General features: G+C 41.9%; 1 protein-coding gene across 6 annotated transcripts in view; it reads right to left on the reverse strand.

Annotated features, from left to right (window-relative positions):
- Nucleotides 1-23,928, reverse strand: part of NLGN1 (neuroligin 1) — a 1,353,775-nt gene that overhangs the window by 20,862 nt on the left and 1,308,985 nt on the right. For all 6 annotated transcript variants that reach the window (XM_069618719.1, XM_069618716.1, XM_069618720.1 and 3 more), the window contains one exon: nt 10,909-11,121. In XM_069618719.1, the coding sequence (XP_069474820.1) occupies nt 10,909-11,121 (213 nt within the window). The remainder of the gene's footprint in view (nt 1-10,908; nt 11,122-23,928) is intronic.

The raw sequence follows: 23,928 nt of genomic DNA on the forward strand, positions 1-23,928 counted from the left end.
TTTACCTCGACGATATTTTGGTCTTTTCTCAATCATTATCGGAGCACATTCAAAATGTACGCAAAGTCTTACAATGACTTCTTCAAAACCGTTTATTGTGTAAGTTGGAAAAATGCGAGTTTCATAAAACCACAGTCGCATATCTGGGGTACATACTGTCTCCACAGGGTATCGCCATGGACCCAACAAAAGTATCTGCTATCACAGAGTGGCCTTCACCTGAGATCAGTACAAGATATTCAGAGATTTTTAGCGTTCGCTAATTTTTACAGGCGCTTTATACCCTGTTTTTCCATGCTGTCCTTGCCTTTGACTCACCTTGTAAAGAAGGGAGTTACCTTCCGTTGGACACCGAAAACACAGACATCGTTTGAAGAGTTGAAAGCTTTATTTACAAAAGCTCCAATTTTATCAATATCGGACCAAAGGAGGCGCTTCATAGTGGAATTCGATGCTTCTCATCACTCCATAGGCGTCATTCTCTTACAACCAGACCATAGAAACACTGAGAAACCCATAGCCTATCTATCCAAAACCCTGTCATCAGCTGAAATAAACTATACGGTTTTAGAAAAGGAGCTCTTAGCAATCAAACACGCCTTTGAAGAATGACGTCATCTTTTAGGAGCCCAACATCCCATCGAAGTGAGAACAGACTACCAAAATCTCTGTACCTTACAGTACGCCCAAACATGTAACAGCACACAAGCAAGATGGGCACATTCTTTTTCTCCATTACGCATTGTATTCACTTTTATTCCAGGAAGAACTAAGTTGAAGGCAGACGCCCTCTCCAGGAGAGATCCTCTGGAAAAGGCTGCATTTAAATCAGAACCTTTATTTCCCAGGGCACTGTTCATCCCAGTTGTGCATAACTTTTTACAGAAAGCGGAAGACAGGAGTAGGACTTGGGCCATGACCAACTCCGATGTGATAACACAACATAAGCTCACTTGCAGTAGAGGGTTATGGTTTAAGGAGGAAAGAATGTTTGTCCCTGAAGAAACATTACAAAGATCACTTTTATGACTGTGTCATGATTCCCGAGCTGACGGACACAGAGGACTGGCAAATACGATGGAATTAATACAGAGGCATTTCTGGTGGCCATCGCTTCCGAAGGATGTTCAGGATTACATCAACTCCTGTCCAGTCTGTATACAGACCAAATCACCACGCAAACCCCCCATAGGGGAATTGACACAAATGCAACTTCTCACCAAACCATGGCAGATAATCTCCACGGATTTCATAGTGGATCTACCTCCATCGGAAGGTTGTACCACAATTATGGTCACGGTTGATTCTCTAACTAAAATGGCACATTTTATTCCTCTCCACTCTGTACCTTCAGCCAGCACAATGGCACGAGTCTTCTTGGATCGTATTTTTTCTCTACACGGATTACCCAAAACCATTATATCGGATCGTGGTACGCAATACACTTCCAGCTATTGGTGTCATCTTTGCAATACTTTAGGGATTTCTCGAGCATTAAGTTCGGGATACCACCCGCAGACGAATGGGCAGACCGAACGTCTTAAACAGACCCTAAAAGGTTATCTTAGATGTTATGTGTCATCAGCCCAAGACAACTGGAAGGAGCTATTACCATTAGCTGAATTTGCGTATAATAATGCAAATCATACAGCTACCCGTTCCATCCTTTTTCCTGTACATATGGATTCCATCCATCCGTTTTCATAGCTTCCTTACCACAAGCCTCTCCCTTTTCCAATTTGGAGAACCTCGTCAAAGGGATACAACAAGGACACCAGAAGCAATTGAAGCTCTACAGGCCGCTCAAGAGGCAAGTAAGAGACAGGCTGATAAACATTGAACCCCCGCTCCACTAATACAAATAGGAGATTGAGTCTGGTTGGCAAGCAAATTTCTACCCAAGAGACTTGTCCCTTCCAAGTTATCCCCTAATTATTATGGACCATTCTCTGTTTTGGAGAAGAAAGGATCTGCAGCTTATCGATTGCAACTTCCGCAGTCCTGGAAAGGCATTCACCCAACTTTTCATGTCTCTCAACTGAAACTAGATGTTAGAAATCGTTTTCATCCACAACACTCTGGGACACCTCCCCCTGTCCTAATGGATTCAGGTCCGGAATATGAAGTCTCAGGGATTGGTGATGCCAGATACCACCGAGGGGTGCTTCAATTCTTGGTGGATTCGAAGGGCTATTCGGTAGCGGAACGCTCGTGGGAACCTGCCTCTGCAGTTCACGCCCCTCGCCTGGTTCGCTCCTTCTACTGATGTCACCCGGGTAAACCGGGTTATGCCTCCCTTGGGAGGGGGTATACTGTTACGAAAATCCGGCGGACCTGGAAAGTTTGGCATCGCTGGCGCCATATTTCCTCTGCCCATAGGAGTACCCCCAAGATGGTGTACAGGACCAAGAGTATCAGTACAGTCTTGCAGACTGACAGTCGAGAAGCACCGCCCCCGAACCCGGATGCAGTATTTCTGGAACAGAAACCAAGACCGCAGTGCGTTGCTACTGCGTATGGTGGTGCGCTACGCGAGTTACTGAAGAATAGTTTCCAAACGTTCTACTGTTTACTCACCTTTCGTTTCTGGCATCTTTTCTTTCCTTTCATCCCTGTCCTTTGTATTCCTAGACAATCCTCTTCCACACGTCTGCTGAGCGCGGACGCTCACCTTGCCGTTCTGTGTAGAATGTGGATTTCCATTTCAATCGTAGGTGCCGCTCAGTAACTGATTACCAATCTGTGTACAGTCATTATCCCTCTTTCAACTATACTTTTGTCCCTGTGTTAGCGTCCTCATTCCCAAACCCAGAACGGCAGAGTCAAGACTACATCACCCAAAATTCACTTCGCCCACTCCACGGAAATCCCACACAGCACTTCTGAAACCAATCTTGTCTTCCATCGGCAGGACTTTCTGTCAGCTACACGCTAGGCGATCATTTCCTTGCACCTGAAAGGTAGTATAGCCCCTCTCCTAATACTTTACGTCTTTCACGCTAGACATCCCTTTAACTCTCCTCTTTATATTATAGTCAGGGTTTTTTTCCCTTCCGAGGGTTTCCCTGCTGTGTTCTCCGGTCGCTTAAACTCACGAGCTCGGAGAGAATGTGGTAGGTGAACTTCTCATCTCCTCTAATAGTTCCGAAGACAAGGTAAGCTCTTCTTCGATTGTACTGTCTAAACGGTCATCAACTGAGTAAGGAGTGTTATTTCAAAGGAAGAGTTGGATATTTGTAACAGTGATAACATTAATACAAGTAACAACCATGCGAAAATGAGAGAAAACAATATGAATCAGTTAGTCGAGGTCAAGTAAATCGGTTCTACATTACATGCCTAAACTCTAATGGACTCCTTAACTCCTTGTTTACTTATATTTTAACTCTGGAGGAGGTGGTACAAAGTCATTTGTTAAGTATGTTTGCAGTTCTTTACACAAACCAATAGGCTGCGAAAGAAGCTTCTGCAGTTGATTACAATTGGGACACTCCCACACAGCTGAAGTGACTGTCACAAAACACAGAGTCGCTCTCATCATATTTGGGGACAATGAATCATAGTCTAAATTCCTTCACTGTACCATGGCTGCCCTTTTCATGTTTTCTTTCCAAGTTACCATAAACATGGTACTTTGGTTCTGCAACATGTGCTTATACAAGGCATCCTCTCCTGCATTCGGTTCAGCTCACTGAACTAACTGATGATCATCTCGCAATGTACACCACACATGTCTGCATGCCACATCAGTACAGAGGACATAGTTGACTGGGTGCAGAGTGTAGGGGCTGAGGGTTTTATTGTGCTGCTGTTTTTGGTGAGGAGCAGACGTGGACTCCTCAGAAGAACCTGCAAGGATTCTCTTATTGCCAACACAACAGCTGTGCATTACTACAAACAAGTTGTCACTGGTTTGCAATGTGAGAGCTCTAGGATGAGTCATGCCAAGGTATCATTCCATGTCCACTGACCTCGTTCCCAATCCACTACCGTTTATATTAAACCCCATTTGTATGGTTTCTTGCACGGGTTGTATTTCAGATTGTCCTCACATCCCTTGTCAATCCCCAGCGTTGCGGCTCCCTGACAATGCGTTTATGTGCTGAAAGGCTAGGTAAGGCAAGCCTCTTCACATACGGTCCCTTGACATTTACCAGGAGCGTATTGTAATTATAGGCTAATCTAGCGCTTCACCCCTCTTACTCTATTTCATTCGTCTCTCTCTCTCTCTCTCTCCATTCTGTTTCCACCGCTCACATCGCTTCCATATCTACGTGTTGGATTCGGGATCGGATGTTATTTTCATTTTCTCGGGCATGAAAACGGTTGCTACCAGATTTAACCACTGCCGCAATTGCGAAGCCATATAGGTAATTTCATGTTTAAGTATAATTTCAAAGCTAAATGACTGCATATATTGGGTGTATTTGATAAATATAGACACTTATATTATTTGTTTACAAGGATACAACACTTACACATTACCATATCAACATACGCGCATGGTCAGTGATAAATTCTGGTTTCCAGTAGTCCCAGTTTGCTTGACAAGGGCTATTTATCATAATGTGTTCTAGCAAATTTTACCTAAGTTACTTAATTATGACCATGTTTATAATTATTACCCTTATAGAAATACATTCAAGGACAGAAGAGCACATAAGTTACATTATTCAGCAGATTTGTTACGTGCCACCTTTGATGTGACACATGTCACCAAAACCACCATGTTATGCAACTAACAGGACTTTAATAATGACGGCGTTTTTTCATTTTCTTGTTCCCTCTTCTCCATTTTCTCTCTCTTTTCTGTATATGTTTGGATCAAATATGTGATTGTTGTTTTCCTTAAATGTCTTGTAATGATATTGTGAATGGGAACACTTATTTGTTGTATACATTTATACACCCTTAATATATGATAATGGTCTTGTGTATAACCGTTCCCTTGGTTGCAATTTGGTTTGTGCTCCTGAATTATGCTATTGTATCAATGAATTTGGTAAACAAGGTATTTGTGTTGTAACAATTCAGCCTCAGAAGAAGAGCAGTAGCTCGAAACATGTGTTGGGCTGACTTTCAATCCAATAAATGACATGCAATGCTGCATGCGACATTTCGATAGTGGTGCAGTGTGAATGTATCTGTTTGTTTATAGGGGTTCACTTTGTGGAGTATTAGGCAATATACCCACACTATACACTTACTTGCTGTCTTTTCTTTATCACTCCGGGTACAGGCGCTAGGGACTCTAGTCCTTGTTGCCATTGTTTTGCTAAATAGCATATCATGTTTCACAGTTTATCATATAGTTTTGTGTAAGGACATACTTTTGTTGCTTTTCAAATGTGCAGTGCATTAAATAGAAGCTCAAAAAGCAAGGCACATTGATTGTCCGCCTCTCTTAAGACTGCAGCCCATTTTCGAGGTCAGACAAGGTGAACGAGGGGCACACTGTGAACCTCCATGACACACTTTTCTCATCTGCCTTTTGTGAGCACTTCATTTTAAAACTGCATTAGATTTTCATGCAGGTGTAAAAAGAATGGATTCCTATGGAATCAGCCTTGCATTCGCACCTGCTAAAGTGCATGCGGATTCCATTAGTAAACACTGCTTGCAAAGTGCAAACTGTAATTTGCAGACAGTGGTTATTTTTTTATAAAGTAGAGAATCCAACTGAAGCATACAGAACATTTCAACTGATTTCAATCTTCACGTTTACACTACTCTTTGTAAATGTTTAGAATTGCATTCTGGGGACTCGACAACTAGAAAAGCAAATAGTGCCCTGTATGCAATTGGAATTGTTTTTAATTACCTCTGTTGGGTTTTTCCATGTGCAGGTGGTGTTCAAAGTTGTCTTTTGTTATGTTGCAATATAGGCATATTTTAAAGTAAACCCTGCTGCGTGTTGTATTAACACTGTTAGAATGCTGCAGGCATGATGTCCTAAGACTTGCCAATAGCTCCATTTGCGTGGAGAAATATGAAAGATGGATTTCCTTTTCCTTGTTGCTCAGTACTATATTTACCTAAGCTTTACCGAATGAGCCAGAGGACTGAATTGGGAGTTATGGGCACTGGAGCCTAAATTAAAGACCTGCGCAAAGCAAACGTGTTTCACATGGTTTTCATAACTCCTGCTACAGCACGAGGGGAATCCATCAAGCTTTGATATGTGTGGTGTTTTTGTGGAGAATTGGCTGGATTTGCTGATAGCATGTAGTGAGGGAGAGGGGGTTATTCATATATTGTGCCAGGCTGTGTCTGCCAGGGTTGGCCTGGCAAGGAAGCAATGGCCTGGTGGGGGGGTCGGATTATGTGGTGGCTTGCATCAGCACTCCCGCAATAGCAGAAGAACTGGGCTGAGAGCCCTGCTGACAGTGCACACCGTGGGCCTCAATCAGCTTCCCCCATTCATCAATTACCAGGCTGCATGAGATTTAACCAATGGGGTAAGCTCCATCAGCCCTGTGGAATATAAAAAACAAATTACGCCCACGGAAGGGTGCACAGGCAATCAGGTAGCTGGAACAGCGGGCAGGAATACACTGTGTACCACCCTCTGTGCCCAGCCACCAGAGGCCCTTACCAGGGTAGCGCAATATTGATTGTGGGGAGACAACAGGGAGCATCCTCCTGTTGTCTCCCCACATCCCCACCATCCCAACCAACCCCAAAACCAAACCTCACTGTTTGCCCACTCCCATCTCCCCTTCCCCACATACCTGATGGACCAGAGCTTTTTGCTCCTGTCCCGATGCTCTTTTCACCCGTGGATGCCACCATAGAAATGGAAAAAAGGCACTAAGTCCCTTTTCCTATGGTGGTGGGCATCCAATTATTTTCAGTAGAATGGGCATTGCACAAACTGAAAAATGTAACCCTACGGTGCAAATGCCTATCACCTCTTGTCAGGGGGGAGCCATGGCCGGTGACGGCCCACAGCCTTCGCTGAGGCTTCACTTGGGCTTGACAATCTTGGGCTGGTGGGCCTTTACCCGCCATGTCCTCCCCACGTTGCTGGGGTGACTGTCATATTATAACTATTGGAAGGTTCAGGTAACATTCTAATGAGACAATCTGTAGTATGCAAACCTGTCTTGCCTGCAAAATGGTTCTTACAACCTGAAGATTTTTCAAAAAAGCTGCATGCCATTGCTACCACCAGTTTGGGAATATCCACAGCACATGTGATTGGAATAAATAAACCAGACGGATTTCAGTATTAAACAACTTCTGAATTCTGAACGCACACACACACTTTATACCATGAATATTCACTATAGGACACTCCAGACATTTTGGACTGCAGACTACAGCTCCCATGATCCTTCAACATTGAATATGCTGCCTAGTGACCAGGGGAGGTGAATTCCAAAATAACTGGAAATCCACAAATGAATAACCATGCAATGTAGTATCAAAAGTTAAGATGATACAAATAGCTTTAGAGACCTCACCCTGGGACTGTAAACCTCACCAAACACCCTTACGTCCCTAAGGGCACCTTACCTCATGGCACAGCTCTCAGTCAAGTTCTACAAAGGTTAATTATACCAACAGAAATAACTTCTTATACTAAAAAAGCGAGTTCTCAGGCATAGTCATTAAAGAAATATTATGAAGACAAAATTGGTGAAAAACTAGTAGCAGAATATCTAGATAAGGCACTTAAAGAGAAGGAGGGGAGGGTTGAGGGAGTCAACGAAAACATTCCCTCTGAGTCAAAAGGGGATTGAGATATTAATGACATCAGAGCAGAGCGTTTACAATGAACATATATGCTTAGACTTATCTGGCTCTAACTTCCCCAAGAGTATCCTCCAAGGAAGTGTAATATTCCTGTGAACCTTCTATATTTGTCTGTCCCTGTGGGTTCCTTGAATAACAGCCCACATCAATTGTGGAAATAAGGATTTTCCCCAAAAATGCAGTGAATAGGAATTATAATGCTCACTGCAAACCATGTATTTTTCAATGTTAGAGCAAGATTCACCCAGGAAATCGAAAATTCGGGATTACTAGTGCGGGAAGGCATTATAATAGAAAAAATACAAATTATTTTTGGCATGCGTGAACATGTGTTGAAATAGTTTTTATTTTAGTTGAAATGCAAAGTGTACCATGACGGTAACAGAAAATGAAACATGTCTAGCCAGCTATGACTCACACCGAAAATAGAAAACATACTATTACTAGTATGAAACATGCATGTGATTGAAATAGAAGCAACACTATTTCTTGCACAGGTAGGTTGAGCACAACTACAATGTATTAGAAAAAAGAAAACTTTATTATTGGAAGGAGAGTAGGAAATTCCAACTGTGATACCAGTAAGAGTAAGCACAGTTTTGCCCCCCTAAAGTGGGTGTGTTGTCTTTTACTGACAATAGGTCTTCAATCTTTGCTCCATTGGAAACTGACAATAGGATGTAAAAAATAGTATGTGTCCGAATGAGCACTTGTGGGCATATGTAATTAATTGTAATGACAAAAAAAAATGCCATCACCCATAATTTCCATAACTGTGTGCTTTTTAGGCATCCTGATGCTATATAGTATTGAACCCTTAGGGAGTACCAATTCTGTACCTGATCCACTATTGACCGTTGCACCTGTTTGTAGTGTTTTGGTGAAGACCAAAGCAGATGACATTTTCCGCCAGGAATGGAGGGCTTGGACAAGACCCCAGAGAAAACAAAGGTTCACAGTGGCCCTCGCCCCTTTCAAGATCCAATTAGAAGAACATCTGGATTGTAATCACATGGAGGTGTACAGGTTCATAGTAGGAAGATGTTGTGATTGCCATACTCTTTCATTACTTTTCACAAACAGCACAAAGTATAAGTGACATTTTTATCAGATCAAACAAATCAGAATGTCAATTTCTTTGAGCATTTTCCAACTTCGTATTTTAAGACTATGCAATTTAAAGCCGTCATATTTCTGGAAGTGACTGTAAGAAGTCTTACCTTTTTTCTGTTGTGCAATAATTATTTTGCTCATGTATGAACTAATGCTTGTCGTGCCCCCCATTCCCATGCAACCAGCTATGTTGCATTACCTCTTTCCCCCCCCCCGGATGTACTAGGGTCCCCAATTATATACAAGCCATGTCGCTTTCAGCATGCAAAAACACTTGTCCCGAAAATGGCAGTCTGATCAAATAAAAGTCCCACCTACAGACATGCAAGTCTCATTGCCCGATTCAGCCATCGTTTTTCAATGGGATCTGCCCTTGTGTATCAGTCCTCGGTCTCATTCATCCACTCTGGTAGACTTCAGCTTGTTTTCTCACATACATATTCAATGTATTCAGTGCATCACTGAACACTGCTCCTGGCTATCACTGTAATGCCCCAGTCAGGATAAAAAAAAAATTAAAAAAAAACTGAAATCCAGGACAAAATACTCAATGTTGAAAATGATTACTGCTGTAATCCTCTGACCAGCAGGTAGCAACAAGTTGAGCATAAGCATTCTCTTCATTTACAGAAGATCATACAAAAATGGCTATTAGAGCCTATAAATCATGATTGCCCTCCTCTAAGCTCAAAAGAAATGCTCAGAGTGCAGTGCACAATGCACATATTCACTACATTCCACACATTCTGGGTTCAGAAGTAGATATGGAAAAAAAAGTGAAAATATATAATCAACGTCTCTGACATGTGCCCACCTTTTATATATGAATCCCATGAGAAGACTAAAAAAGGAGGAAAAGCTCATATTTCTTTTCATCTTTTTTATGTCAATCCACCAGAAGACCCCACACGTGCAAGTAAATGAGCAACTCCTCACATATTTCCCACCTTCTATTATTTAAATATTACAAAATAAAACGACGCTTACCCATCTAAATCATTTTGTCTATTTACTTCACTCGCTATTAACACTTTTTTAAGTGACCACAACAACCACATATCCCATATTGCTATTACTACGATCTATATTAATCGACTATAGATCTCAACATTGGTCATTGTCGATAATTAGTACTCTGAGCGGGGGCAGCCAACGCAGGAGCTCAGAGTGTGGGCTACGTTCTCTGGTATAAGCCTGCGTTCCGAGCTCCCCGCACTGCTGCTCGGCCCTTGCCCTGTGTCTCCTTTGCTGCCTCCCAACATCCATGTCTAAGAAAAACTACACAAGAGATCATTATGCGTCATCAGTTTTGGATCATGCATGCAAAACCCTCGAACATGACTTATTATTTCAAAAACACCAATGGTCGCGCCTTCTGAGGGTAGATAGGGTTTCAGTCATTCCACATGATTCCATTCCTACCTCATAACCTCACCCTTCATGAAAATGAGACCGGCTGTCAGTTTCAGATTGTACACAGTTGAATTCATCTATTGAGACAAAGATGTTCACATCCAGTGGGCACACGTATATGGCACAACTTCAGTAAGGGACAGATGTCAAGGTTGGCACTAGTGGTGAAACAACCAGTATTTAAGCAAACTGGATGTCAGACCACTGCGCCAAATCATGATTCTTACCATAATGTTTCAAACATACGGCCTCAAAGGAGTCAGATTCACTCCAAAAAGAGGAATAACAGAAGGATGTGTATTACTTGAAGTTATGTGGACACTTCACGTTACCACATACTTACCACATCTGATAAAAAAAAGCCAAATATCTAACCGCAAATTCATAATCCATGCCAATTATTTGCTATTTGGGAACCCTTAGCAAAGAGTTATTAAAAAGCTCATAGGAGGGCATAAAATTCTCCCCGCAAACACGGACACATGCATGCGATAATATCATTGAGTGCAGTGGCAATAGCTTAGGGTTACACTCGTTGCACAAAGAGACAGTTAACATCACATTGTACAAATGGTAAGGCATGCAGACACCAAAAATTGTCAAAATGTGCATCCTGCATAATACCTTTGGTTGAATTGCTCCAGCGGTTACCTTCAGAGTAATGGGACAAAGTCAATAAATTCACACATGAAGCACCAGCGCCTGATCCAAAAACAGTGATTCTGAGTGGATCACCGCCAAAGAAGCCAATATTTTCGCTCGTCCATCGCAGAGCCTGGATGAGATCAAGGAGGCCATAATTCCCTTTCGCAGCTTGATCTCCAGTGCTTAGGAAACCTACAGTCACAGAAGACAAAGACATGGACAGGTTAATAAATCTACTTCTACTAGTCATCAAGAGGCATTTGACATGTGCGTTATACAATATGTTGGTGTATTGCACCTAATGCATGGTCTGTGAGATTTCATATCGGGCACAACGCAATTGTGAGACATAAGGACTGCAGAGGCTGCAAAACCAGATCAAATAGGGCATTACTGTGCTTCATATCTATGGCCTGAGGTTGCCAGCTGGTGTACAATATCTCTCTCTCTGCTTCTTTGTTGGTGTGGCACAGTCCCTACTTTTAGTCTGCTTTCTGGCACACTTCCACTTCCCATATTTGGATGGGCCAAATATGGCAAGGACGTCATCTTTAAAGGGATGCAGTCTATGATCCAATTGTTCTCACTAGGAGAACATGTGTGTGTTGCGGTCCTCTATCCTATGGACAAATCATACCAAAAGCATAAACATTTTTTGCCAAAAACATATAGGAATGCAGCCTCTAGGAAGCTGCACAGTCGCGAGAAACACTGTTTCCATTTCACAATATATTTTAACCCCTACCTCACCAGTTCCCAACACATGTAATTCTCTCTCCTCCACCAATATTCCCAGCTTACTTCTCAGTTTCATGTATCATAGATGCCCTCTCACCTCCACTACTACCAAACCTGCCCAGATCACTATTTCACTTTCATCGTCCCCATTCCCCAGCACCTCGCTCTTCTCTCAGCTTTACCCCATATCCTTGTGACCTTCTCACCCACACCTCTACGTCTCAGCTCCCCTTTTCTGTCTAGTTGCCATTATATTTGTGCGGCGTTCCCCACTTGCTATCTCTGTAATATGCAGCTGGCTTCTCACCTTTCACCCATACCCCAATCCTTCTCTTGCATGTTTCCCTGATTTCCATACCCTTTTTCCTTTTCATTTTTTATTTCTCTATTTCTCCATTTCTTCCATTCATTTTATCAACCCAACCTATCATCCTTATTTTTTAATTCCTTAATCAATCTCTTTCATTCTCCTTTTCTCACCTGCTAACTCTGTGATGCTTGTTCACACTGCTTCATAACATTTTCTCTCTTGCACTTTTGTTCGGTCCCTTTTGTCAATGTAGTTCTTCTTAATTATTTTTCCATTTCTCTTTGTATGTTTTTCAAACTGCTCACCCTTTTCTTTGAATTTTCCCTACTCCCTGTCATGCATGTTTTTTCCAAGAGTCTGTCATTTGCATTCTGTTTTTATTTTCTTTATTTCCTTTTCTTGTTGACAGCATCTTTTTTTCTTTCTCATCATGTAACTTGTTATATTTCTAGCCATCTTTCTTTCCAGCGCCAATGTTTTCCGTCTTATTATCCCCTGTTATTATTATTCGCTATGTGCCTTCCTTTTATGTCCTTTGCATTGCCCAGTCCTTCCTTCCTTCCTTCCTTCCTTCCTTCCTTCCTTCCTTCCTTCCTTCCTTCCTTCCTTCCTTCCTTCCTTCCTTCCTTCCTTCCTTCCTTCCTTCCTTCCTTCCTTCCTTCCTTCCTTCCTTCCTTCCTTCCTTCCTTCCTTCCTTCCTTCCTTCCTTCCTTCCTTCCTTCCTTCCTTCCTTCCTTCCTTCCTTCCTCCCTTCCGAGAAAGCCACACACGAGAATGCTTCAATTATTCACCATGATCCTTTCTTGGGCAACTGATGGAATGGTGAATAAACACCCCATCCATTCTCCTAACCACTTTATTGTCCCTAAACAGAGCTGTGTAATTATCTGTTTTTATGAAGGATACTTTAAAAAAAGAGATGAATAAACTCATGTTATCTTAGGGAAACAGTCCCTTGTCAGTACAATCTCACACTGACTCGCCCCTCGGAAACTCATCTAAGCGCTGATGTTGTTGCTGTTAAAATCTTCAATGCTATCAAATGGAACCCTCTGGGAGATTGTAATATTACTTTGTAGTGTAAGGTTGCAGACTGCCCACACTTGTCAGAGGAGGGGGGAGCTACAATTCACTCTGAAGGAAATAAAAACGAGCATGCCTACACAAGGTGCTGCTCTTTCAACAAGCCACACCTCTAGTTTTATCAAATACCTGCCTCTAGAATGTGTACAGCCCAGTGAATATATCAATAGATGATAAAAATACATCAGGTGTTATTTAATTCCAAGAGTGGGACAAATCACCATAATTTTTTTCCGGCGCCCAGCAATGGGGACTTACCTGGGCATTACAGCCCCGGCGTTCCCAGTAATTCCCTATTGCAGGAAAAAAATACTCCCCATTCCCATTTGAGTGCCATTGGACTCAATGGGAATGGGGAGGACGGATGCACCGACATCATTCATGAATGGTGCCAGTGCATTCTTCAAGGTCTGTGAGCGGGTGCCATTCCACCCACCAGGTCAGACCTGGTGGGCTAAAAGGCACCCGCTCGCAGACCTCGGAGTATGCTGGTCCGGTAACAACTATGCCGGTAGTTTACCGGCACCGTTGTTACCGGACCAGCACATTCGTAATGAGGCCCAATGTCTTCCTGTGTTCGCGTGTGATGAGAATGAACCCTTTTCCAGTTTATGTTACTCCCATACATGAGTTTATTGAGTAAACGCTTTGTGACCTCTTCCAAACTCTAAGTACAAATGACCCAGAACAACCGACACACAGTAGGATCAATAATACGTTTCATTGCGAAGGAACACAACCCGAAGGGGATCAGAAATATATTTGAAATTAAGTGCAAAACAAATACATACATTTCCCAACCAGGCGGGGCAGTGCAGAGAACTAAACACAAGAGACATTCAATAATTGATTGAGATATTAGGATACTGTACTATATTGCCAGAAAAGTGGACCAGAGTTGTATAAGGGAACACGACCCAGGTGAGACATAAGAGGAACACTGAAGCATGCCAGATGAGCAGAACCACACTGTGTGATTGAACATGACTCTGGAGAGTGTCCGTTCAAACAGGAAAATAGAAGGGACATTACCCCACATAAGAAGGGACATTGAAAGGAATTAGCAAATATGTTCCAGGCAGACAGATCAGGATTGTGCCTGCAAACATAGTTCTTCGGGTCATATGTTCAACACTGGTTCGAAATGAAGGCACATTGGATAGGCAGGGCTGGATTATAAGAGTGAATACTCCTCCAGCTAAGTTGTTCTAACCGGGAAATAGTCATGCTAGGACTATACATGGTAACATCTCTGACACCCTTTTTTAAATAATAATAATAATAATAATAATAATAATAATAATAATAATAATAATAATAATAACAATAATTTACATTTATATAGCACTATGAACCCTCAGGCATCTGAGCGCTGCCTATTATTACCCACTGTGTGTGGTGCTCATTTATGGACCTCAGAAGAATGAAAGGCTGAGTTTGGCATTGCTGGGATTCAAACCTGCATGTACAGGCTTTGCTCAGATGTCAAAGCAAGGGTTTACTCGCTGTGCTATCTGACCGGCATGGCCGCTCTGTTTCCAAATTACTTAGGGTCTCTTTGCATCATGTGTGTCTCCTTTAGCATGACAATATGTTCCGTTCCGACTTTCTGCCTGCTGCACCATTTCTCCTCAACCTCTCATACTCGCAACTCAAACAATCTTTCCTCTGTCTACAATAAAGTCGATCTCTTCTTAATACATTTTCTGTCTCAATGTTCAATTTATTTGCATCAAGGAAACTTCAATTCCGCCCTCTGAAGCAATGTATCCCCACTTCTTTCTTATCACTTCTCTCATTCTTCTGAACTCCTCCAGGCTGGTGGCAGCACCAACCTTCTTTTTTACTCATCCTTTAGTCCCATCCCTCATTTCTTTCCTTTGAATGCCAGTATGGAGCATTCATAAACCCCACTCTACTAGTATTTACCACCCCCCTGACTTCTTCACCTCTTTTTACTAATGATCCTGACTCTCTTCTTTCTTCCACACATCCCCTCCCTTTACATTCTCTCTCCTTGGTGACTTAAATCTTCATCTCCCAACTAATATGAACTAACTTCACATTACTTTGGTTCCTCCCTCACCTAATCTTTTCCTTCTTTTCACCTCCCTCTCCTATTTCTGCATCTCCTTTTCATTCCTCTGATCATACTCTACTCACGTTCTCCTTTTCTCTTCCATCCTGTTCCTCCTCTCTCATTTCCATGTCTCTATCTATACTCATTGTCATTTTACAAACGTTAACACTTCTTCATTCCTTTCTAATCTAACTTCCTCCTTCGTGCTCTTACCCTCACGGATGCCTTATCTTCCTTAAATCCTCAATTCGAACTACTCTTGATTCTTAATACCCTCTTCTACCTTTTTTACCTTCTCAGAAAGCCTCTCAGCCATGGCTCCATCCGAAGATTGTGTTACTTATATTGTCCCCTCTGTCGCACCAAGCACCATTAGACAACATCTCAGACTTCTTAGGATCTTTTTCTACTTCGATTCCCCCATTCGTCCTATGATTCTGCCCTCTAAACTGCCAAAGACCTTTATATCTCTGATCTCATTCAATCTCATTCCCTAACACTCATTGACACTTTCAATTCGTAGACTGTGTACTGTCTCCTACTTCTCCAGAACCTTCCCTATACACTCATCGTTTTTAAACTGGTCATTTACTTTCTAACAATGTTCTCCAATTATGTTCCTCTCTCCCTTTTACCTTACTGTTTCTGTTCCCTTTCCCCAAAGACTTCATCCTTCTTCCGTCTTTTTTCTGACTGTGATACTACTGTGTTTCTTAATTGTATTCCCCACACCGCTACTCAAGATGATCCTCAACCTTCTTCTCTTAGTCTCCTAATGTTTTTGTCTTCTTTTCCCTTAATTCACTACACGTTTAAACTCCTCTCGCTCTCTCCTTATGCTTTTACCTCTGACTTCAAACATCCCAGTACCATCCCTATTCTAAAAAAAAAGTCTCTTGACTGGTCTCTTACATCAAACTATCACCCTATTTCATGTCTTTCTTTTTTATCCAAACTACTCCCACATTTCTACTTAAACAACGTCTGGCCTATGCACTCAACTGAGACTGCACTACGCTATGTCCAAACCTTCCACTTTCTGCTCTCCATGTAAAACACTCATCCATTAGAATAATTTGACGTCTGTAGATTTTGGTACTGTATGTCAACCCACTATCCTTAACATATTGTCTTCGCAGACCTTCACTAGCACTCCACAAAATTGGTTCTCTTCCTGTATTTCTGACCACACATTCTCTGTTTCTTGGGCTAGCACCCACTCTTCTTCTCTCCCTTTGCAGTGGGGCATTCCTCGGGGCTCTGTCCTCGTACTTCTACGTTTACTCTCCACACTTCAACTCTGTATGCTACCATAGCCAAATTGGGCTTCTCATTCAATTTCTATGCTGGTGATTCAGAAATCTTTGTATCTTTTTTTTGCTCTCATTTAAGGTTTACCTTCTATACTCTCTTACCTAATGTCCACCCATTGTGCTGTTTAGTTTATTTCATCATATGTATTGTACCTCTTGCTTAGGCGTAAGCATTCCATGAATAATATTTATATACACATGGAAACATTTGAAATACCAGTCAGGGCTTAAGTCAAGGCTGAACATGATAACACAAGTCTCTCTCTCTCTCTCTCTCTCTCTCTGTCGCTCTCTCTCTCTTTCTCTCCATCTTTCTCTCACACACACACTCTTTATCCCGCTTGTTCTTCTGTTCTTTCTCTATGCCCCATCCTTTCTCTCCTTCATTCTTTCTCTCCCTCCCTGTCCCTCTCTGTCGCTCATTCTTTCTCTGCCTTTGTTTCTCTCTGACCCATTCACTCTGTATCTCTCCAATTTCATACTTTAGAAATAACCATTGAGTGTAGCTTTCAGAACAATTGCCATATAGGTTTCTATGATCAGCATGGTTCAAGGACAATGGGTATCACTGGGGAAACACATTGAGATTGACATACTTGGAAAACCATTAGGAAAAAAGAAACATTTGTCAGACAGATAAATACATATGTATAAGAGTGAACACACTCAGACAGGGAATCATATGGTACACAATTGGGGGATAACACTATTTTCCAGCTGGGCTGCATGGGTTTTGTAAGGAATGAGTCATGCAAAAGACAGTGTTGCAGTCTATTGTAGACAGTATTTCTTGTGTGCCATTTGTCATTAGAAATAAAACAAAGACATGCTGGAAAATGATGGGGGACAAGTCTGAACAATGAGTACAAAACACAGTCATAGGACATGTGTGGTCCAGTGCAATAATTACTTCTTTAGGTGAATCTTGCACATTATTTTCATCAAATGAATGAACTGCTTCTGAGTGCAGAAACTCTAAAATCCACATGACTATTGAATGAGCTTCCCATCCCAGAAGATGCTGTGGATGATTCAGAGGGTGAATTGATTCAGAGGGTGAATTTTAATCCTTGCAGCCACCAGCAACCAGTGGAGAGATTTTAGGGCTTGAGAGATACGGTCCCTGGGCTTGATGCCAAGGACACGTCTTGCAGCCCTGTTCTGGATTAGCTGGAGGGGCGGAGAGAGGAAAGAGGGAGCTTAAGAAAGAGAATGTTGCAGTAGTCCAGCCTGGAGAGACCAGAGGTCTGGAGAAATTGAGCTTCTGGGGGAAAGTGAGAAAATAAAGAATGCCTCTGAGGAGGTGGAGGTGGAAGTGGGACTTCTTGGTAACGTCCACTATGTGAGGGGTGAAGGAGAGAGCAGAGTCGAAGAAGACTCGGTGGTTTTTGGCCTCACAAGATGGTGGGAGTAGAGGGCCCAAAGAAGGTGGGCAAAGGGTAGGAAGACAAGAGGGCATAGTTGTCCCAATGATGAGGATCTCCATTTTGCTGGCATTGAGCCTGAGATCATTCACTGCACACCATGCTTGAATGTTGGACAGCCAGTCAGCATGAGAGAGGAGGAAGAGGGGGAAGTAAAGGGACGTTTCAAGGAAAGCTTTGTGTCATCGGCATAACACTAAAAATGAGGATAAACGAAGAAGATCATGTGATCAAGGGGTGTGAGATAGATATTGAAGAGGCATGGCGATAGGATAGGGCTCTGGGGGATGCCACAGGTAGAGACGGTGGTTGCGGAGGAGAAAGGGCCCAGTTTCAGCTGGGAAGGGCAGTTAGTGAGGAAGGAGGCCAGCCAATCCAGTGCCTGGTCAGTGATGCTGAGGGTGTCACAGAGTCGTTTCATGAGGATGGAATGGTTGACTGTGTCAAAGGCAGAGGAGGGATTGAGGAGAATAAAAACAGCAGGAGAGTTGGATTCAAGATTTACGAGCATGGTTTCACAGGTGTTCAGCGGAACAGTTTCCGTGCCTCTGGATGCCGGAAATCAGATAGATGGTCATGAATGGAGCCGACAAGATCAGTGTGGCGTGTCAGTTGGGGGAAGACCAATTCTTCCAAGAGTTTACCCAGGAAGATAGAGGGTGCACAAAGGAGTGCTTGAGGGATATAGGGAAAGAGCCAGTGGTGAAGGAAATGTTGTTCTTGATGGTTCTGGAGGAGCAGGGGAGTACCTGTTTGGAGGAGTATCAGGGGATTACCTGTTTTGAGAAGGCCTTCATAGAGCAGACCACTTTAGAGACCCCATCCGGTGCTTTGGGCTTATGAATTGTATACATTGAAACTACCTGTTCAATTCTTTATTAGAAAAAGCAAAGTAATCACAGATACTTGAAATCATTCTGTAATTATGCGCTTTCTCAATACCATTACATGAAATGGAGATGTAACACAATGTTTCTGATTTCACAGTTAATTTGTCTTAAGTAGAAATAAAAAAGATTACGGGCGAATATGACATCCTGAAGTATGATGCCACATTATCTACGACCCAGACGACGACTGGTAAGCATTTGATGACCCGATAGTGGGAACATGCCAGTTAAGAGGGAGATCAAAACACCAAAAATGTATTCTGCAATTTAAAAAATCCCAACAAAGACTAAAAGATGGATTATACCCCTCCCATAAATAAAACAGTAATGATTGTGAACATGTAAATTAACTGTTGCGTTCGATGTTCTTTAAATCCATTTTATTGTTTGTATCTTTCTGTTTCATTGAGACTTGCATGGAACAGAGAGTGTGGTGTCTGAATTAATGTTGTTGTCACTTTAAGCAGTATTGATAAGTCATCTGTTATGTAGCATACCTGAACTGCAAACGAAAATCAACATTTGCGAATACAACTAATGCTTGTAGCGGACCATTCTAATTCATATGTGTTTGTAACAGAAGCACTTTTAAATATTGTTTTACTGGGGGCAGTCTGAATTTCCTTTTCTCATCAACATAAGGTAATTAAAATATAACACCAGCCCATGAAACAATGCATAAAAGAGTAAATAGTCAAACAAATAACCTGTCAAATGCTTAGAAATAATCTGTAGCTAGCAAGCAACAGTCATGTTTCAGATAAATAGTAAAAAATGCATCGATAATTAAAGATGCTGTTGACTACAGTGATAGTTAGACTATACCTCATAGACAAGGGGACAAAAACATGCCTAGAAATGTCTTTCACAACACGTTTATCTGAATTCTAAAATAGGAACGAAAAAAGCGTGACCTCAGAGGGCATAACACATTCAGAAAATGATTTGACGAGTGCACATTTTTTTCAACATCATGTCATTATTACTGTCATTGGAATTCCTTGGAGTAGAATGTTGCATGATGAATCCCTCAAACTCTTCATAAAAGTAATGTGAGTAATTGTATTGTAATACATTACAATTAAATAGAGAGTCAAATGACAGATTGTGCATTGGCATATTTATCGGCAGTCTTTGCATTAACATAAATCAAAGTAAAATGTATTGATTCCTCATTAAAGATAGATTTATACAATCTTTATAACATTTTGCATTAATTCGTTGGCACTGAATACATATGCACATGAAGCAACATATTCCATGCAGTCAATCTCTAGCTGGAATTGTGCATATTACCGTTCAATGCATGGCAATATCAATCCGCAATATCAATCCGCATTCTAACCCTCACTTATGAAAGCGAAACGATCACACGTTATAATATTGCCTGCACCTATACTTCAAAATAGGGCTTTTGAGGAGGCACGGTTGAGACCCAGAAAGTGACGGCACGGGAGCAGACATTCAGCTCCATCCTCCATGTTGCTTGCCCATTGGGCATTGGTGTGCCGGAGGTCAGTGCTGGCAGCCACGTAGATCCCATGAGTAAAGGAAGTACCGTTTGCCAATGCCATACCTCATACACAACGGAAAGCCAAACACTCTGGGAGGGCTCTCCGCATGTGTGGCCACCGTTGGGCATGCACAATGATCACAACTGAAACAGAGGCCCCAGCAACAAGTGCACAAGAAACGTCAGACCCATACACTGGGATGTGCAATAAGCACATTATTTAACAACATGTTCCAAAGTGATGCTTCACAAGATGCGCCCTTTGGCCTGGAGCGTCCCTAAGATCGCCATTTTCTTCTGGGCAACCATGTCTCTACTATCTCTTTCACACGCAGAGGAAAGGCCTGAACATGGGGCAATAAGCAGGCCTCAAACACACAATTTATTTGTGTACGTGATGATCAACTGTAATGTTACTGTCATTTTTTGGTGCTGTTTTTTTTTCTTCCTTAATTTAGTTTCCCTGTATGTGCCTCCAATTTTGTAGCGTGGGGCTTGCATTGTCTTATGCAATGCAAGCCATGGAATCTTAGATTGTGATAGAACCCTGGGTCCCTTAGGGTTCCACAGAGGATGGATAGGGATTCAAGATGGGAGATGTAACTGGGAAGGTTGCCTCTACATAAGCTCTCCCTTAACTTCCAACTTGGAACCTCTACCTACAATACAATGTACTCACCTTTTGTACTTACTTGCTCCTGTGTGCTCCCTGCACCCTGACTATATTTCCTGGTCCCAAACACTACAAATTGGCGATGTGAATTTCAAAAATACGAAGCCAGAGAAAAGGGGGAAAGTGCAGAAGATGAAGAATTGAGAAGCTGGATGACAGATTAGTGTCCATGAGAAGAGGGGAATCCGTAAAGGCAGAGCTGAGGGAAAAGCAAGAGAAGGCTGGCAGCGTCCTTGCTGTGTGGAGACCAGGAGACTACTAGGACATGGTAGCCCCTGTTATATGGAAGACTTATGGCTGGCTAGAGGTGCCTACTGCTGGTATAAGCACTGTCTCGCTATGAAGAAATGCAGCATTGTGGAACATGTAGTCCATGAGTTGCTGATTTCACCTCAAGGTACTGTAAAAAAATAATATTAATGGGAGCGGATGAGTTTGGGGCCATGGGGAGGTTCCCTTGGTCCTGTGGGTGTCATGTGCACGGAGCGGGTCTTGCGTTCCAGCCATCCCGTTCGACTAGAACCCAAAGAAGTAACCCAGCACCATCATTTTATCTCTGTGTTCAGAGGATGCAGATTAAAGTAAAGGACATATATGCGTGCACGAACGTGATGACGCACCAGGAAGGAGCCAAACTACATCTAAGTCGGCATGAAGAAGATGTGTATGGGAACATTATTGTGCATGCCCCGCGGTATGTGGTGACAAGCAGAGGAGCACATGAATAATCGTAGAGGCAGCAGTGGCCGTGTCTGTACCCGAGGAGTTTTTTGATTCTGATAAATGGATTCTTTCCAACACATAGAACCATGAGGAAATGCAAGCAGTGGCGGTGTGATCGATTAATTACTTAACTTTAAGGTACTGTTATTCTATTTTGAGCGACATTGAGATCGCATTACACGCATGGAAACTGGATACATATGCAGTGGCAAGATTAAGTAGATGCATAAAGTGCTAGCAGAAATGGGCTAGTGAAGTAAACTTTTAATAGTTGCCTGCCTTTTTATGAAGCGGGCACCGGAGGGAGAATTCCATTGGTGGGTATTAAAAAAGGGGAAGAAGAGAAATATTTACACTTAAGGAATGGTGTGACTTTTACAATGCTCCAGGACAATAGTTTAGTGCCTGATATTACATAACCTTGGAGTGTTTTTTTTCACTCTTTCTGGTGTCGCCTGCCCAACTGGCCAGGAAGGTATTGCAGAGTTGAAAGGCATGTTTAAGAGTTTTGATGACAAGTATAAGCTGGTGTAAATATATAAACTAAATAACACCTGTATTATTGTTTTTTTTTTTTTTTACTTTTTAATTTTCATATGGACATTTCAGATGAATTCCTACTTTGAGTTTGATGTTGTAGGTGAAAAAGCTATGGAGATATCTACATTTAAATGTGGAAAGATTGTATTAACAGGTGGGACAAGGAAAAAAAGAAACGTTACTACACAGAAATGAGACGCAGTGCGCTTGCCTGCTGTTATGTCAGATTGTGATGGTATATTGTAATCGCAATTTTGTAAAGCAGTGAAGTGGGGCACATATTGATGGTGTGGACCTGGGAAACAATATTAGACGTATCTTATGCTAACCTTATAGTATATTTAATTCAGCAATAGCATGTATTTTCTGTGAGTTGGGCCTGATCACAACAACTTGCAGAGAAGTGGGATTAATGTACCAGGCCTCACCATGTATGGTAAAGTGCATTTAACTTTAATGTCCGAGTTAAAATTAAATGTTAATATGGAGTTAACATGTTAACGTGGATGTTTATCCAGATATATTTTCTGTAGTTTTACGTGTGTTTACACAAGGTAATTTGCTAAGAGTGGATTATTGTTAATGGGTGTTATTATGATTATTGTGTACTGCTGTGACCGCTGTTAATATTATTGTGCCATTAAGTTGAGTAGTAAGGCGTTGTGAAGCCTACGGTTGAGGCAATGAGTATGATAAGATATTGTTTTTTAATGCCTTTGGGCAGAATGAAAGGTGATTTGAGAGCGTTGTTTCTGTGCATGTAAAAAAAGTTATGTATGCATGCAAAATTGTCCATCTCATTTACATGGCTCCACAGGAGTAATTAACCTGCTCCTATGTTTCGTTCTGGTGTTCTGTTTCTTTTGCAGACATCTGTTTTTATGTGCTCTTGGGTTTGTCCTTTCTTACTTTTTCAGTGTGCTCTTTAGCGAAGTAGTGTGTAGTGGTGTCCGTCTGGAGTCTGGCTATTTCTATTGTGATCTGGTTAGTGACAGGTCCTAGTGTGGAGGTTCAGGCTGGTGGTGTAATTGGTGTGTTGGTTTGTCTGTGCTATGTTGTGGAAGGTTGTGAATGTGATTCTGCAACTGAAAGGTTGTGTATGTGTTGAGGCTGGTTGTGTGATTGGTGTCTTGGTTTGTCTGTGGTAGGTTGCAGAAGGTGGCAAATGTGATTCTGCAATTGAAAGGTTGTGTCTGTGTTGTGCATGGAATCATACCTGATTTGTTGTGTGTCTGTTAACCCCTTTCAATGTTATTATATGGAAGTGGGGTGTAGTGTTGGGCTTGCATTGTCTTATGCAATGCAAGCCATGGAATCTTAGATTGTGATATAACCCTGGGTTTCTACAGGGTTCAATAGAGGACAGTTAGGGATTCAGGGTGACAGATGTACCTGGGAAGGTTGCCTCTACATAAACTCTCCCTTAACTTCCAACTTGTAACCTGTAACTACAATAAAACATACTCACCTTTTCTACTTGCTGGCTGCCGTGTGCTCCCTGCATCCTGCCTATATTTCCTGGGTCCAGACACTACAAATGTGTATGTATTCTGGGTTTGTATATGTGTTTTTTCTACTAACTCAAGTGCGTGGTAAGTTTTGAATCGTTAGCCATTTATTCCAAGTTTAACATTATTCAAAACTCTGATAAGATAGCATTTATTGTGTTACTATTGGAAATCATCAGATTACAATACTATACTTCTATGCTG

Source organism: Ambystoma mexicanum, chromosome 10 (assembly GCF_040938575.1).
Source record: "Ambystoma mexicanum isolate Mex_15411 chromosome 10, UKY_AmexF1_1, whole genome shotgun sequence".
NCBI lineage: Eukaryota > Metazoa > Chordata > Amphibia > Caudata > Ambystomatidae > Ambystoma > Ambystoma mexicanum.